Below are 12,358 nucleotides of genomic sequence, written 5' to 3' on the forward strand. Positions count from 1 at the left end.
TGGGTAAATTAATAAATGCTTAAGTAAACCACCTTAGCTCACATCCACAGGCCGTAGCTCTTTTTTGTTGTAACACTGTGTCCACTGTGCTGACATTATAAAAAGTTGCACAACAGTTTATCTGCTGTCTGAGTAATTTCTCTCCAACCCTTCGGTGCAATCAAAAGCCAGAACTGTGAATCAAAATTAATTTTTAGCATTTGATTTTCCATGTTTCAAACACATTTATTAAATGCAAAAGTACCCATCTTCACCAAAGTAAAACAGAAAGCTACAAAACCTCCAACTTGAGTCATTCACCACGTTTAGCAGCTGATTTAAGTCCAAAGCTGGCAAAGCCTTCACAATCATTCAAGAGCAGTTTAATGGATTTAAAATATGTTTTTGAATGGAGCTATTCTAATGCATAAATCATTTCTTTAAATTGGGTGAACAGGAACCTAACCAAACACGATACAATTAATGACACTGAGCAGTGTTTTTGTAGTTACTCGCCTGGAAATAAAAAGACTTTCAACAGCTTTAGATTTCACTGGAAATCAATCTTCGCTTTCTTTTCTCGCGATACTCAGTTTTGTGTGGCTGCAGTGGTTAATTTTTCTAAGTGGTTTCAGTCAGAGCTGCATAGAGTGTAAAGTGTTTAAACCTTGGAAATCGAGTTGTAACAATGTGCACATGAATCTTGTTTTATAAAGCCACATTGAGTCACGACTATAATCACGAGGGGGACAGACTGAAAAAAAGAAGACTGCACACTGATCTGAGCCCTTGGTTTGTGTTTGATGACAAGATGAGATGTTATCTCTGGCTACAAGTTATGGGAGGCATGCAAGTCATGAATTTACTTAACCCAGTCAGTCTCTTGGGTTGCTAATGTAAGCTAGCCATCTCAGCACAAACAGTGCTAACGAGAATGAGATGAGACATTCAGTCCTGCGTGTGCTCAAAGTTACAATGCTTTTATTTTTAAGTTACGCACAATTATGCTGCCCCTTGATTGTGTTTTACAATTTAGCCTATCAGATGCACTTTACTTAGTTTTACAGTTTTATAGGATGTAAGAATTTAGGTTCTCAAGATGTGATGCAGCTGAATAATGAAGAATTAAAATCAGGAGATCAACGTCAGTATCCAGCCTTATAAATGGCATCCAAAAGTCAAAGGAAATTAAATACCTGAAGCTGTTAATATTACACGTAATATTTAAAGCCACTGCGAAGGCTGCACAACATATTTTTCCAGTTATGTACTCAACATCATCTTGGACTGCACTGACAGAGTACGGACTGTACTGGTTCCCAGTGGCACAAAGTTTCAGTGTTTTTGAACAAGCACGCATGCTGAGGAAACTGAAAACACACAAAACACGTAAGGACAAACAGACATGACACAACTGTAATTTCTCTTGCAGTGAAAGAATCTGACCCTTGTTGCATAAGATTAAAAAATAGACTTTCTGTTCCTGTGCAAAAGTCACCGCCTTCTGAGCAGTTTATTATTGCCTCTCCAGTGGCAGAGAGACGGAGAACGAAACATCACCTCCATGTGGGGAACAGAGGTTAGTGCAATCTGAACCAAGCAGGCTGGACGGAGACCAACTCACTCCTTTTAGACAGTGAAGTGAAAAAGAGCCCATTATCCCACCTTCTTTAAAGATCTGTCCATGTGCATGTGTCCACGGTACAAGAGTCTCTAAAATTGGTTAATTTGTGAGATTTTGTTTCTTGACAACTTGGATAGCGTAAATGTTGTGAAAAGGAAAAAGCTCAGCCTGAAGAGCGAAATAAGCACAGTTCATCTGAGATCTCACAACACAAACATGAGGAACGTCTAAGCAAGTCCATAGGAACTAGGAGTGCCAATAATCCAACATGCCGAGCAGCAACAGTTCCCGGACTCCACGGGTGTCTTCGCTGCAGTATGTGTGTGTGTGCTACCTGCACATGGGTGGGTGGGTTGCACACATGCGCCTGATGCTAGACCTTTGCATCTGGGATGTTTGTTTATGGTGTTACTTGCAAATTGCCTCCAGAGTGTCAAGGGTGCGTTTGATATCGCGTATCTGCGTAGCCAGGTTGTGTATGGGCTGCATGGAACGATCCAACTCCTCGCAGCGAGCCATTAGTGTATACATGCCCTGTGGAGGCAAAAACATGGACGACAGAATTTATCAGAAAAGGAATAATTTGTACTTTAAAAAAATAATGTGAGGGGGTTTCCCACTGTGGTCCTAATTTAAGGTTTTTCCTCATTAACAGTTTCTTTTCAGGTTCACAAGTTAGGAATGCCTTATGTTAAATCATATTTCTGTAAAGTGACCTATCATGTAGCGACTACAATCCAAAATCCAAACCCATAAACAAAACTCGTGTCCAAGGAAAATCCTGCAAAATGACATAAGCTGGGCTATCACTATTATTTAGCTAATTAGGTAGCAAAGGTTCATAATGCATGCTCTGGTGGACCCAGCAAACAGCAATCTTTACTTGTCACATTATGTGAAAGGAACAGAAATTACATGTCACCTTTATACTCATATCTACAGACTCTCCCAGGCTGTCCACTGAGTCTCTGTAGGTCTGGATATACCCCACACTCAGAGCTGTCATCTGCATAAAAGAGATGGTTAAGAGAGAGATTAAAGAATAGCACAAAAACAAAAGGGGAGAAATAAAATAGTAACATAAAACATGAAGACCCTGTAATATATCTACATACACCCTCAGCAGTGCTATTACAGGGTTAGACCCCTTTTTGCCTTAAGAGCTGCATTAACTCTTAATGGCATAGATTCAACAAGGTGCTGGGAACATTGATGTCAACATGAAAGCATCACAAAGTCGCTGCAGATTTGTTGGTTGCACATCCATGATGTGAAAGATGCTCTTTGGATTGATATCTGGTGACAACAGTGAACTTGTGATATGAGGTGTTGATGGAAGGCAGGAAGCTTTTATGTTGTTTATGCCAAATTCTGACCCTACCGTCTGAATCCAAAGCAGAAATCGAGACTCATCACCAGGCAATGCTGTTCTCAGCTGACATCTGTGACACCCATCCTCACCTTAAACTACTACGTAATACACAGACTTCAATGACGTGTACGTGTTACACTTCTGACTCAGACGACAGCATAAACAGGGTGATTTGAAGAAAGAACTACTAAGACTCACATTTTGGATGGTTCCATTGAGGCTCCGCATCATCACCTCCACACTGTGTGCCACTTCCTGGGTGTGTCTCTGAAGGTCCAAAAGGACGGTGGGATCAATGGGTGGTATATCCGCTGGTCGCCGTGTCAACCCTCGACTTCGGTAAATAGGACCCGAACAGTCCGCTAGTGAGAGTCATCATAAATTAGATATACAATATAGAATAGCTAATATAGAATATACTTTTTTATATAAGCCATTAGCAGAATTATCTATAAAGTGCAAAATTATGGACACTGGAGGAGGAGATAAGCATATGCCTTCTGAGTGAAATGCAGTGAACCAAATTCTAGTCGGACCTGTGGGGTGCAAAATAAAACTATAACTACAGTGAAGAAGGAAAAAAAAAAAAAAGAAACACTGAATAAAATGAAACATTTTTATTTGACTGTTTCTCAGAAATTGAAACAAATTACACACTTAGCCAAGAGTGCCATGAGTAATTAAACCCTGGATTAAACAAACCCCAGTCAATAAATTGGATTTTAAAAACAAAAACAGTTTCAACCTCTGAAAAGTTTCTGTCGGGCTGTGGCAGGACCTTTAAGAAATCCCTTCAGTCTAAACAAGGTCTGTGCGTCATCAATCTTAATTGAATCAGCAGGTAGAGAGAATGAGCTGCCACAGAGGACATATTGACTGTGGCCCTGTGTTTAAATTGAGAGGCCAGTTTAGCTGACACTCTCATCCAGGGGGGTTTCTGAGTGAAGGGCAGGGGCTCTGTGTCTTACTCCAGCGAAATCTGACAAGACGGATGGCTGCTAATGCACAAGCTCTGCCAGGTCGACCTGCTGAACCTACATAGATGATTTAATTTCTGAGACAGCGGCACACGTGTGGGATTTTGAGGAAAAAGAAACAAAACCTTTTCTCCTGGGGTTGGGTCTCCATCATCTCCCCACAGCTCAGACTTAGGCTAATTTAATCACACAGGAAAATGGGAAGATGAGGAGAGGGGAAGAACAAAATCACCTTTTAATTATTACGCTTATAAAATCTTATGCAGAGAGGACTCTGAAGGGAAACAAGCACTGGTGGAGGGTTTCACTAACCAAAAGTGTAACTTTTAGAGATTTCCCACACTGTTCTCAATGATATGAGCATAAAGCTTAATGCAGAAACATTTCCTGAGTACGTAAGAATCACTAAGACAGGATAAACCTGATTCATACACAGTGTAGAGTATCTACCTGTTAGAATGGCTTGTTGCTTCATGTTGGCACCATCACTGACATTAGTCACGTTTTTAGCTTTGCTTTATTTCATTATTTGCTGCAGCAAGTGATGTTTCAACACTTAACTACTCTTCAACTGTAACGATCTGTATATATGGTGCACTTCCTAACTGAATAAACACATCTTTCCTTGAGTCAGTCACATCATTTTTCTACTCAATCTATTGAGACAGAAAGTAAAATAAATAACTTAAAAAAATAGCGACTGCATGAATTGCTTAGCTTGTACAGCATTAACATTGTGTGATAACGACAAACCTGTCAACTGCAGCTATTGCGTGCTCGGAGGAAAAATTATACATTTGTTAGAGATGCATTGATCGATAGGGACCAGAAAAGGATGATTTTTTTTTTTAAGTCTTCTCTGCTCTGACGAGTTCCAGTTGGTGAGACTCGGGAATGTCCCATGCATGAACCGGTCTGGTTTATGCATGGGCAACACATGCACAGCGATGCACACGAACAGTCATGCGCACATTGACAGCCATATGCTACCATGTTGTGAAGCGTGGAAGCTTTTCACTGTGAGTGAAGACACCAAGTTTGCTAAAGTAAACTGTAAAGGGGGGGTGGGGATCAAACCTAACCAGACACTTATATCAACCACACCCAGCTGAACATGGGCATTATAAAGTAGCTAAGAAAGGAAAAGACACCAAAGCTAAAACTATTCAGAGCTCTGACCCAGCAACCTCGACATGAGCAACGGCTCAAACCAGTAAAACCTGTAAAAAAGATCAAATGGAATTTGTCTGACAGTTATTCTTGTTACATAAATCTGTTGCACCTGCCTTTGTTTGCCTGAGGTAAAATCTACAATCAGAGATCTAACAGCTAAATATTTTAGTGAAATCAAGCAAACATCATTATATGTAAACTTGTCTCTTTAGGTCTGAATGTAGCACACATACAAGAGCTGTAAACCATACAGCTTAGAGTCCACACTCACACATATATCACCACATCTGTCTTTACCGTGGAATTCTTTTCTCAAGCAAATCTGAGTTGCACCGATCAGATTGTATGCACTTGATCAACTGCCACTGAATGACCCCACAGGCCATTAAGGGATTCAAGTAAGCCAGTTCATAATAGGATAACCAACCATGGCAATTAATTTGCTTAAATTAGTACCTCAATTCCAATTTACTTATTATGGTCTAAGCAATGCATTAATGATGACTAGTCACTGACTGGGTGTGTTTGCCTCTGCAAGGAGGAGCAGGCTGTGAATCTTAAAGAAGACAACTGTCACTGCAGTTCAGTCCCACCAGCTATACAAATACCAATAACCTGTTGAAATGCCACATTCTACAGCAGGAGTACAAGCAGTCATGAAAGAGCTCTATCTACATGTCCTCTACACCAGCACAAACTGTATACAGTCCACACATACAGTATGCATGTTTCTTCTGTTTGCACTTAGAATAAAAAACTAATACAGAAATACAAAATGTTTTCATAATTTACAAAAAAAAGGGAGAAAAACTGTGTTTGAATAATGTCAATTATTCCTCTGACTCTTTACTCACAGTCACTGCAGTCCAGACTAGGCTTGGAGCTCATTTTGATCTTCTGCTCGAGGTTTTTTGTGATGAAGTTAGTCAGGTCTCCATCATGACTGACTGTACCCTCTAGTTCCAAAGCCGAGGAGATGGTGGCCCTTCGGCCCTCTGACTGGCCACTTCTGCCCCCTCCTCGAGCCCCTGAACCACCTGCAACCAATACCAACAACTTGTGGTTACAAAACACTGTCGATAGTCAATAACACAGTTCAACGTGGATGAAAAGTTAAACAATGTCACAAATTCCACTTCTTTTTACTTCACTCTGGTGCTTTACAGAAAAAGATTTTCTACATTTCTCAGTTTAGAAAAGACACGAAGAAAAAGCCAGACCACGGGAAGATGCACATCTACCTCCACACGCTTGACTAATTTCATCCAGGCTCTTGCTGTCCTGCATTCCCCGCACATTGCGAACCCAGACCTGGGCCATGATGTGAGGAGGGCAAGGGGTATCATCTGAAGAAAGAAGAGGAGGTGGAGGAGAAGAAGAGGTGGAGGTACTCGGACCAGGGGCTGAAGATGAGTAGCGTTGTGAAGACTGGAAATTTTGGAGAACAAATAAAAAATAAAAAAAGTAGAGAAAATTTACTGAACCATGTGGAGCTACACATATCTCCTGTCGTTTACAGTGGCCACGCTTTTCTTTGATAGACGGCTTCTTTTCTCACTCTTAGGTTTATTCACTCTAAAATAACGACAATCATCTTGTCAATCATTGATAGTCAGCACGCTGCACTTTATTTTAATCCTACTGAAATTTGTCTGAAAGAGGTCATGTTCTGATGACTCAGCTACATTTATTTGCGCTGGCTTTAGTTCTCATTACATCTGCTGACATCATTCTCTCTTCCTCCTTTACCCTCTGCTCTCTTTGGTACACACAATCTAATAAACCTGAAATGTCAGAACAATAATCCGGCACTCCACTCACTTCCACCTTTGTTCTCCTTCCGGCGCGCTGATTCTCCAACTTGTTTTCATTCTTCTCATCCTCCTCCACATCCTGTTTCTCTGTCTCTCCATCTACATCCTCCTCTTGGCTGTTGGAGCCTCCATCCGCAGTCTCTGCTTCTGTCTGCTGCCTTTCTGTGGTGACTGGGTGTCCTTGCTGATACGAGTCTTTGGACTGCCTGTGCAATGCTGAGTCCCACAGAAGAACTGCATCAGCAGGCTCCACAGTCTTAGAGGCTTCATCAGGAATGTCTTTGGATCCTAGATCTGTTTCTCCTGTGCCTGTCACCGTGGGGAGGGAGGGGTTTGCCTCCTCAGGGCTTTGTAATGATAAGCTAGAGGTTCTCTCATTCATGTCCATCTCTGTGTCCAAGTGGCCTTTCCCATGGTGAACTAGGTTTTCCATATTAGCATCAGCATGGTTCTCTGTGTGCATGTGGGACTCATCCACAGATGCCTCCCCGGTACCTGGTACTCTACTTGAACATTTCACTGAGACCGGAGCTTGAGGGCCATTCTCCAGTGCAACAGGTGTCGCTACCCCGTTTGCCGTTTCTGGCACTTCTGTGCCAATCACAGGGGAGAGACTCATCCCTCCGCCTGCTGATTACAAAGAAAGAACATTACTGGAAACCTGGAAGTGACTCTGCCTTTTAAATCTATAATTAAATTAACTGGTTTTACCATGAGCTAAAAGGGTTTTCCCACATACCAAAATAACATTTTTCATACAAACCATTTTTTTTTAAAAAGATGAACCCATCTCATCCCCTTATCCTTCCTTAATCATCAGCGCTAAACACTAAAGTACATTAGAAAGGATTCCTCATCTAAATTAGAAAATGTTTGATCAGAAAATTCGTAAACAAAGTCAAGAGTCTAACCAAGCATTCAATGCCATCTTTTGCTACAGTATTGAGTATTCAATGGTTTGGCCAGATCGTACTTGAGAAACACAAGTCAGGGGGTCAAATATCCATCAATAGGGCCTGATGATGTGGGTAGAACCTATGAATTTTATCCAATGGATTACTTACACATGCAGCAGTAAAGAGAATTTTCTAGATTTTTGAGCACATGGGATGCAACAGAAAGGCAAAGCAAACAAAAGTTTGCATACAATCATAACGGACATGAATGTCACTTTAATTTTGGGCTTTTAATGATCTCCTTGAACTGGTCTTTTACCAGAGTGGAATGATTACACAACAAACATATTTAATAACTTCAAAAAGGAAAAATTGAGAATTGGGTGTAAAAATGTTAATTTCTTTGTGATTTCTGACCACAACTGGACATTTTAAAATGTAAGTAAGAATATAGTAACTACATTTTGCCATGTAGCTGAACAATGGCAGCTGTTTATGGTTTGTCTTGATCACTTCGATGCATCAGGAACATCGTTCTCACCACTCCTAAAGCAGTTCTCAAAACAGTTAAGGCATTTCTCATAACACTGAACTGTGCAAAAGACTAAAACAATCAAAAGTTTTTCAGGCCAAACCAAGCAAAGTCAGTCGACAACGTCCAATCTGTCACCAATGAATATTGTAGGGCGACTATTACTGTGTGTGTGTGTGTGTGTGTAACTGGCCTTCTCTTCCCTTTATAGTTGAAAAAGCTTTAAAACTGATATGATTTAAAACACTAAATCAATACCAGACAGCATTAAGGTAAGTGATATCTGAAAATCTGACTGCCAAAAGTGTTAAAAACTGGTTTTCATGAATCAGAGTCAAATGAAAAATGCATCAACACAATGAGAAATTGAAGTATGTGTAGAAACAACAGCAGTGCGTAGAAACACAATGAGAAATGCTTAATGTGAGTAAGGAGACTTACGTTACTGCTGTAAAGAGAAAACTCTAAAGGCACAACCACAGACAACAGGAGAAGAGTACATCCACTGAATTCACTGACTCCTCTTCAAAAATAGAATAAGTGAATAATGTGCTTGGTCTCCTGACCTCTCATATGACGTACAAGACAATGGAAACAATTCGACTGTGAGAAGGGGACTGCTGTGAGAGTTTTCCAGAGATTTAAACACGTCGGTGTTAGCTGACACACTTATGGATCATAACAATTTTTCATAAAGACTGAAATGGCGTCGTACTAAATGGTTTAGCACAATACTAAGCTACCTTAGGGTTCATATTAGCTTATATTTCCAGATTTTAAGACAGCAACGCCCGAAAATTACTGTGCGACAAACAAAGAGGAACTAAGAAAAAAACCCTGACAAGCATAAGTGTCTGCCAGCGCTGAGGAAGTTGTCGTAGTGCTGTCAGAGTCGCCTTGCTAGCTCCCTTTCAGCTGCCAGTGCAGTTAAATGACGTTAGCGCAGCGCGGCTAACATTAGCAGTCCAGGCCTCCAACTCCCAGAACACTCACAGCTGGCTTTTATTGTTTGACACGGCTACATCAAAACGTACATTTAGTGCTAACCTTCGCAGTTACCTACAAACAGGCTCATACAGCAGCGCTACAGAGCTCCGTTAGGCGATAAAAACACTCACCTGAGGAGTTTCTATCCTGATAGATGTAAGCAACAACCGAGTCCGATGAAAATATCCTTCCGCGTCAAGTTCCGAAAGAAATGTTCCGGCCTGCAAAAGCCATCATTAAACACACACATATATATATATATATGTATAGATAGATAGATAGATATATAGATATAGATAGATATATAGATATATATGTTATACGAAAGAAAAAAAGTTCTGTCAGCACGACTCATTGGGTTTAAATGTGAAAAATAATTTGTAAAATTTCATTAAAAACTGTCTCAGATTATCCTGTTATAAAACATAAAGGTTCTGTTACTTCTTTGTACTTTGTTTCTATTTAATCTGTTACTTAGTTACTTTGGTTTAGTATGAATGGCAGTGAGAGATGCCTTTATCAGCAGAATAAGCTGTAAAATGTATCAAAATACAGCAACACATTTTCCACAGATGTACAAATGGACCACAAATGTCTTTGTCAGGCAGATTCTGGCACCCCTGCTTTAAAGAAAAGCGGTTGTGTTCTGAGTGTACTTATGTTTTCAGTTTATCAGCATCATTTTGTTCCTATATGTGCTGAAACTCAGTAAACCGTTTATCCACATGATAATCCTGCATTTCTCTATTTACCCCAACAGATGGAGACAAACACCGCAGGTCTCCAGTCTGCAAAGAAACATCCTCGACTACAAGCTACCTGTTGGTGATTTTCGTCTGCCAAATACAGATTGAGGTGGACCCTCCTTTACCTGTAGTTACAGCCTATGACCAAACCACCCCAGTGTTGTGGAGCTTTAGCAACTAAGCAAGAAGCAAGTCCACTAAAATAAACTGAACAATAGCAACAAAAACTGAAATGTTGGTTACCTTGAAGGTGCAATATGTGTTGTAATGTTCATGCCACATGGGCCAAGTGTCAGCATATACTGGTTTGGCTTTGTACTTCTCTTCAGTTACATATCTCCAAATCTAGTGTAAATAAGCAATCATAGAAAAATGTGCACCACTGCGTTTGCTCTAATTTGTTTCAGAAACACTATTTCACTAAAGCCTCATTTAAAAAACAACAACATTGGTTTGATTTGGGTTTTGTTTTGTTTTTTAGGAATATTGGACATAATTTTAGCAGATGGTGAAATAAAATTAGTAACTGAGTATAAGTACAAAGCCAAAGGGCCCCCAGTTTTGCCTGGTTGCACACTGGAAGTCAGGACAGTGTCTGTGGCTTCTTAAATCTTTAAATGTGGTCAGAAATGACAAACACTGCTGTAGAGGAGGAGAGAGGAGTCAAAACCACACAATCACCACATCTGAGGATCTCGTATAATTTCTAATCTAAGCCATCCATTCAGGCCAGCTGTGTCCTGTCTCTTGGTGAAGATTCAGCTGTTTTATCCAATTTTCTTCTTCTCCTGATGTGACAAACATCAAAGCCTGTGAAATTTACCTAAAGACTAAAAGACTTTAGAAATAAGCCAATATTCAAGGATTTCCCAGTAGAGCACTTTGTAGTCACTTTGACTGTTTCCAGGTTTTGTGTTTCTTTTTTTTTTTAAGGCTATTAATGCCAAATAAGCTATTTTAGCATATTAGGAACTGCCACAAGAAAGGCACCGTTTAGGAAAACGAGGAATAAAAAAAAGCAAATTGAAGGCACATGGCTCCACACACATGTGGTTTTTGCATAATGAAAGCTGGAGACTGCATGTTGCACAAATGAAAGTAAAAGCCTGTAAATCATTATCCCACAAGTCACAGATATTAATTACATCCATACTCAAGGGGCAAGACAACTGTGCTCTTCAGATGACTTGAATTAAATCTGCTCTTCTTCATGTGAGGCAATTTTTGCTCACGGCAACCAAAACTGCAGCTGAATTTATTCAGTTTTGTTCAGTTTAGACATAAACTTTAACAGGGTAACACTTTAAAACTGTAGATGAAAATTATAAATCCTCCCATCGCCCCCAACTGTTTTTTCCTACCAACTGTTGCCAAGTGTTTGCCCCTAGGAGTTCATCTGATTGTTGGCATTTTCTCTGTATTATTGTAGGGTCTTTACCTCATAATATAAAGTGCCTTGAAGTGACTGTTTTTGTGATTTGACTCTATGCAAATAATTAAATTCATGAATTCATAGTTAATTAAACTTTTTCACAGTTTACAACAGTAAATGGGTTAGCAGTTTAATAATTAATTTGCAAACCAATGCACACATCTGGTTATTAAGAAGCAAATGGTGCTTATAAAACTTGGTAAACTGTTAACAATAAACATGGCTGGATGGTTAATACACTTGCCATGGACACTTCATTAGGTACACCTGTTAAACTGCGTTTTAATGTCTAATCAGCCAGTCATATTGCTGCAACTTGTAGAGATGTAGAGACTTTCTCAAGTGACCATCTTGAGGGTTTCCAGAGAACGGAGAATATCTGTTCTCTGGCTGAAAATGCCTTGTTGATAACAGGGGTCAGAAGAGAATGTCCAGACTGCTTTGAGCTGATAGGAAGGCACAAAGCTCACACATTATGACCAAGGAATGCAGAAGAACATCTCTGAATGCACAACACATCAAACCTTCAAAAAGTTGGGCTACTTCAGCAGAAGACCACAGTGGGTGCCACTCTGTCAGCTAAGAACAGGAAACTGGGGCTACAGTTTGCACTTGCTTACAAAACTTGGGCAATATGAGACTGAAAACGTATAATGAGTCTTAATTTCAGAAACAGCATGAAAGCTTTAATCAGTCCTACCTTGTATCAGTGATGTAATTTAGAGGTGTGTGGGGGATAGTTTCTTAGTTACCTGAGCAGAGTTTAAATGGCACAGCCTGTCTGACTACTGTTGCTGACCATGTTCATCCTTTTATGACCACAGTC

General features: G+C 40.1%; 1 protein-coding gene across 4 annotated transcripts; it reads right to left on the reverse strand.

Moving 5' to 3' along the window:
• Positions 1 to 568: 568 nt before the first annotated feature.
• borcs6 (BLOC-1 related complex subunit 6) lies at positions 569 to 9,568 on the reverse strand. 4 transcript variants are annotated; one of them, XM_005730708.1, is made up of 7 exons: positions 9,486 to 9,568; positions 6,947 to 7,566; positions 6,367 to 6,553; positions 5,980 to 6,162; positions 3,174 to 3,337; positions 2,526 to 2,609; positions 569 to 2,137 (listed from the first exon to the last, which is right to left on the reverse strand). In XM_005730708.1, the coding sequence occupies exons 2-7, from the start codon at positions 7,556 to 7,558 to the stop codon at positions 2,012 to 2,014; spliced, it is 1,356 nt and encodes a 451-aa protein (XP_005730765.1). In that variant the 5' UTR covers positions 7,559 to 7,566; positions 9,486 to 9,568; the 3' UTR covers positions 569 to 2,011. The 4 variants fall into 4 exon arrangements, with proteins under 4 accessions (XP_005730765.1, XP_005730764.1, XP_005730763.1 ...); XM_005730707.1 differs by having other exon boundaries at positions 6,947 to 7,569; XM_005730706.1 differs by lacking the exon at positions 9,486 to 9,568 and adding an exon at positions 9,415 to 9,470 and having other exon boundaries at positions 6,947 to 7,569.
• Between the last annotated feature and the right edge of the window lie 2,790 nt (positions 9,569 to 12,358).

Source organism: Pundamilia nyererei, unplaced genomic scaffold (assembly GCF_000239375.1).
Source record: "Pundamilia nyererei isolate P.nyererei 1_Seehausen unplaced genomic scaffold, PunNye1.0 scaffold00039, whole genome shotgun sequence".
NCBI lineage: Eukaryota > Metazoa > Chordata > Actinopteri > Cichliformes > Cichlidae > Pundamilia > Pundamilia nyererei.

Coding starts and splice junctions, on each gene's coding strand:
- borcs6 (XM_005730706.1), bottom strand. CDS start 9,442: ATGAGCCTGTTTGTAGGTAACTGCGAAG. Junction 6,554..6,946: donor GAAGGAGAACAAAGGTGGAA/GTGAGTGGAGTG, acceptor CAAAATTTCCAG/TCTTCACAACGCTACTCATC. Junction 2,610..3,173: donor TCAATGGAACCATCCAAAAT/GTGAGTCTTAGT, acceptor TCTTTTATGCAG/ATGACAGCTCTGAGTGTGGG.